The sequence below is a fragment of the Phaethon lepturus genome, unplaced genomic scaffold, assembly GCF_000687285.1.
Source record: "Phaethon lepturus isolate BGI_N335 unplaced genomic scaffold, ASM68728v1 scaffold25505, whole genome shotgun sequence".
Lineage (NCBI taxonomy): Eukaryota > Metazoa > Chordata > Aves > Phaethontiformes > Phaethontidae > Phaethon > Phaethon lepturus.
This window is the reverse complement of record NW_010538930.1, coordinates 8,353-11,646: the sequence shown is the minus strand read 5'-3', so window position 1 is coordinate 11,646 and position 3,294 is coordinate 8,353. Positions and strand designations below refer to the sequence as shown.

Below are 3,294 nucleotides of genomic sequence, written 5' to 3'. Positions count from 1 at the left end.
CCACCAGCATCAAGGAGAATCTGAGGGTGCTCAGGGATGCGGTGGGTACCTGGAGTAAGGACTGGAGTAAGAGAAGGGGTGCGTGGTGTTTGCAGCGGGCGGGATACGGGACTGGGAGCAGGGAGATTTAGGCTAAGCTGGGAGCCTTGCGGGCAGGGAGGAGGGAAAAGTGGCTCTGCAAGTCTGTCGCTGGTGTGATTGCAATGAAAGCAAACGAAATCTGGAGAGGTGCGGGGGGTGTTGAACGAGATGCTGGTGAGCCTTGGCTGCGAACGCTGTGCAAAAAGCCTCATTGTCCGTGGGTGAGGGGCAGGAACTCAGCTGGAGCAGGTGCAAAGATGGGGAGGGACCAGGACTCCCCAAACCCTCCCATTTTTGGCCCAAGAAATAAAGACTGGGGAGAGGAGAACGATCTTCCTCCCCCTCCGTCACCTGGGGAGCTGTCGATGGCCCCTGTTAAGCGTCGGGCAGGGAAATGAGTGGTTGTGTTGCAGGGCTTTCATGGTGCTGGGGGGCTGATCTCCTCCTGCTTCTCCCCAGTCATTTAGGGGTGCCTCCAGGACGGGGAAACTGCCCCTTGACCAATCCTTTGCCTTTCGACCTGATTTACACCGACTACCACGGTCTCCAGCAGATGAAGCAGCACATGGGGCTCTCCTTTAAGAAATACAGGTAAGCAAAGCCACTCCCTTCTCTTACTCTCCATTTCACTAATTAGCAAGCAAAGACTAATGCTAATGACCTCGAAGGGTAGCCCCACATCCCAGGAGTTGGACCCTTTGATTGCACCTTTGATTTTTGCCTTGCTCTGCCAGCTGGTGCTGTGCTGTGTCCCCGGCTGCCGTGGCACGAGGAGGTCTGCTTGCTCCAGAGCCTCACGTGTTTAAGATAAAACCTCATTAGAAGAGACTGAATTGGGGAAAAAAAAAACCCTGGGTGTGCCTGCGGTGCAGGTGTGCTTCCAGGTACTGCGCCTGCAGACAGGGGTGGCCACCCCACAGAGGAAAGCACGAGCCTTTTCCATTTGCAAGAAGCAGAGCCCCATGCCCGGCTCCTTCGGCATCAAGACAAATGTCATCATCCTCTGGTACATCATCAGCCAGGAAAATATGCGATTTAATTTAGTGCTGATAGTCCTGCTATTTATTATGTTTTCTCCCATCTCTTCCGCTATCCTACGCAATTTTATTAGAGAGAAAAATGACAAGCAGGGTTATTGCTTTTATTATAAATGCATTTGCTCTCGCATTCAGCTTGTTTTGCTCTTCCCTTGCTTGATGCTCCCCTTTTCTTCTCGGTCTTGTGCTGGTAATGCCTGCCTCAGCATTCCCAGGATATTGGGAAAAGCATTAACAAGTCTTCAGGAGATATGTCACTCTCACAACCGTCAGGGAGATGAAAGCCCTGCAAGGGGAGATTGCTCATTTCGGGAGGGAGCGGGGGGCTGGGAAGGGCTGCTTGGGATGTCCCTGCACCCTCTGCGGGGGGAGCAGACAGGGGATGAGCTGCCCGGGGACACCAGATGTCCCTGGCAGCGGGACGTTCTCGAGCGGAGCTCCTTGAGGTGTGACCACGGTCCTGCCTCCTCTCCCAGGTGCCGCGTCCGGGTCATCGATACCTTTGGGACGGAGCCGGCTTACAACCACGAGGAGTACGCCACGCTGCGCGGCTACCGCACCAACTGGGGCTACTGGAACCTGCAGCCCACCCAGTTCATGACCATGTTCCGTAAGTGGGGGACGGGGGCGCAGCGGGGCGGTTTCGGGGGCTCGCAGGCACCGCAGGAGCAGGTCTCGCCTCCTTCGGGAGGTGACGCACGGGCAGTGCCGTCCTCCCTGGCGCCGCGCCGGCTTCCCCCTGCCTGCTTGGCCACCTCTTGGGCTATGGAAACGTTCCAGGGCAGAGAGACCTGGCTGCGTCCTCCGTGATGGGTGGCTGGCTCCAGCCCAGCCCGGGCCAAACACGGGGCACAGCCGGGAGCTTTTTTTCTCCCGGGACGGGAAACGCGGGGTGGTTTTGGTTGCGAAGCCTGGTTTTATTTCAGCTGGGGTTCTAAAGGCAGCTCAGTGATTTGGATCTGCTTGTGGCAAAGAAAGGAGATGTGCTTGGTGAGAGGAGCCTGGTGACCTGTTGGGTGCTGGTTAACTCAATGTTGCTTTTTTCTGGCTGGATAGAACCCATTTGGATGCCTTAAAAATGCCGTACCTTTTAAAGAGCCACTTGGGCAGGTTGCAAAGCCTGCGTTTTATGAGCTGCTTGGATGGGGAATCATATCACAGAATCACTAAAGTTGGAAAAGACCTTTAAGATCATCAAGTCCAACCAGCAATCCAACACCACCATGTCCACTAAACCATTCCTGAAGTGCCACATCCACATGTTTTTTGAACACCTCCAGTGATGGTGACCCCACCACCTCCCTGGGCAGCCTGTGCCAATGCTTGACCACCCTCTCGGTGAAGAAAGTTTGCCTAATAGCCATCTAAACCTCCCCTGGTGCAACTTGAGGCCATTTCCTCTCGTCCTATCGCTGGTTACTTGGGAGAAGAGACCAACACCCACCTCACCACAACCCCCTTTCAGGTAGTTGTAGAGAGCGATAAGGTCTCCCCTCAGCCTCCTCTTCTCCAGACTGAACAACCCCAGTTCCCTCAGCCGCTCCTCATAAGACTTGTGCTCCAGACCCCTCACCAGCTTCGTTGCTCTTCTCTGGACACGCTCCAGCACCTCAACGTCCTTCTTGTAGTGAGGGGCCCAACACCAAACACAGGATTTGATGTGCAGCCTCACCAGTGCTGAGTCCAGGGGCACGATCCCTGCCCTGCTCCTGCTGGCCACACCATTGCTGATACAGGCCAGGACGCTGTTGGCCTTCTTGGCCACCTGGGCACACTGCTGTCAACCAGCACCCCCAGGATTTCCTCCAAGCTCCAGCAAGGCTCTGGAGCCAGGCTTGTCTCAGCCCCTGTGCTGCGGTGGGGCTGAGTCCTCAACCCTGATGAGGTCCCCAAAAACATCTGTCCAGCCATGCGTCTTCTACCCTTGGTGTCCACAGCTCACACCCCCGACAACTCCTTCATGGGCTTCGTGTCGGAGGAGCTCAACAAGACGGAGAGGCAATTCATCAAGTCCAACAAAGTGGGCAGCATGGCGGTGGTCTACGGGAAGGAGGCCAGCATCTGGAAGGTGGGTGTCCTCGGCGCTGCGGGGAGCACCCAGGCGGGCAGGGGCAGTCGTGGGCAGCGCTGCGGGGTAGGAGCAGCCTCTGGCTCTCACCCTGAACTTCTGAGGCAC

The 3,294-nt window shown here is 56.2% G+C and overlaps 1 protein-coding gene across 1 annotated transcript in view; it reads left to right on the top strand.

The window, feature by feature from the left end:
* Positions 1-540: 540 nt before the first annotated feature.
* The window catches only part of LOC104620686 (alpha-1,6-mannosylglycoprotein 6-beta-N-acetylglucosaminyltransferase B-like), a gene marked incomplete at both ends in the record, with an annotated part of 6,500 nt that continues 3,746 nt past the window's right edge, over positions 541-3,294 (top strand). Inside the window, 3 exons of the mRNA XM_010286979.1 lie at positions 541-672; positions 1,595-1,728; positions 3,056-3,186. Coding sequence (XP_010285281.1) covers positions 541-672; positions 1,595-1,728; positions 3,056-3,186 — 397 coding nt within the window. The remainder of the gene's footprint in view (positions 673-1,594; positions 1,729-3,055; positions 3,187-3,294) is intronic.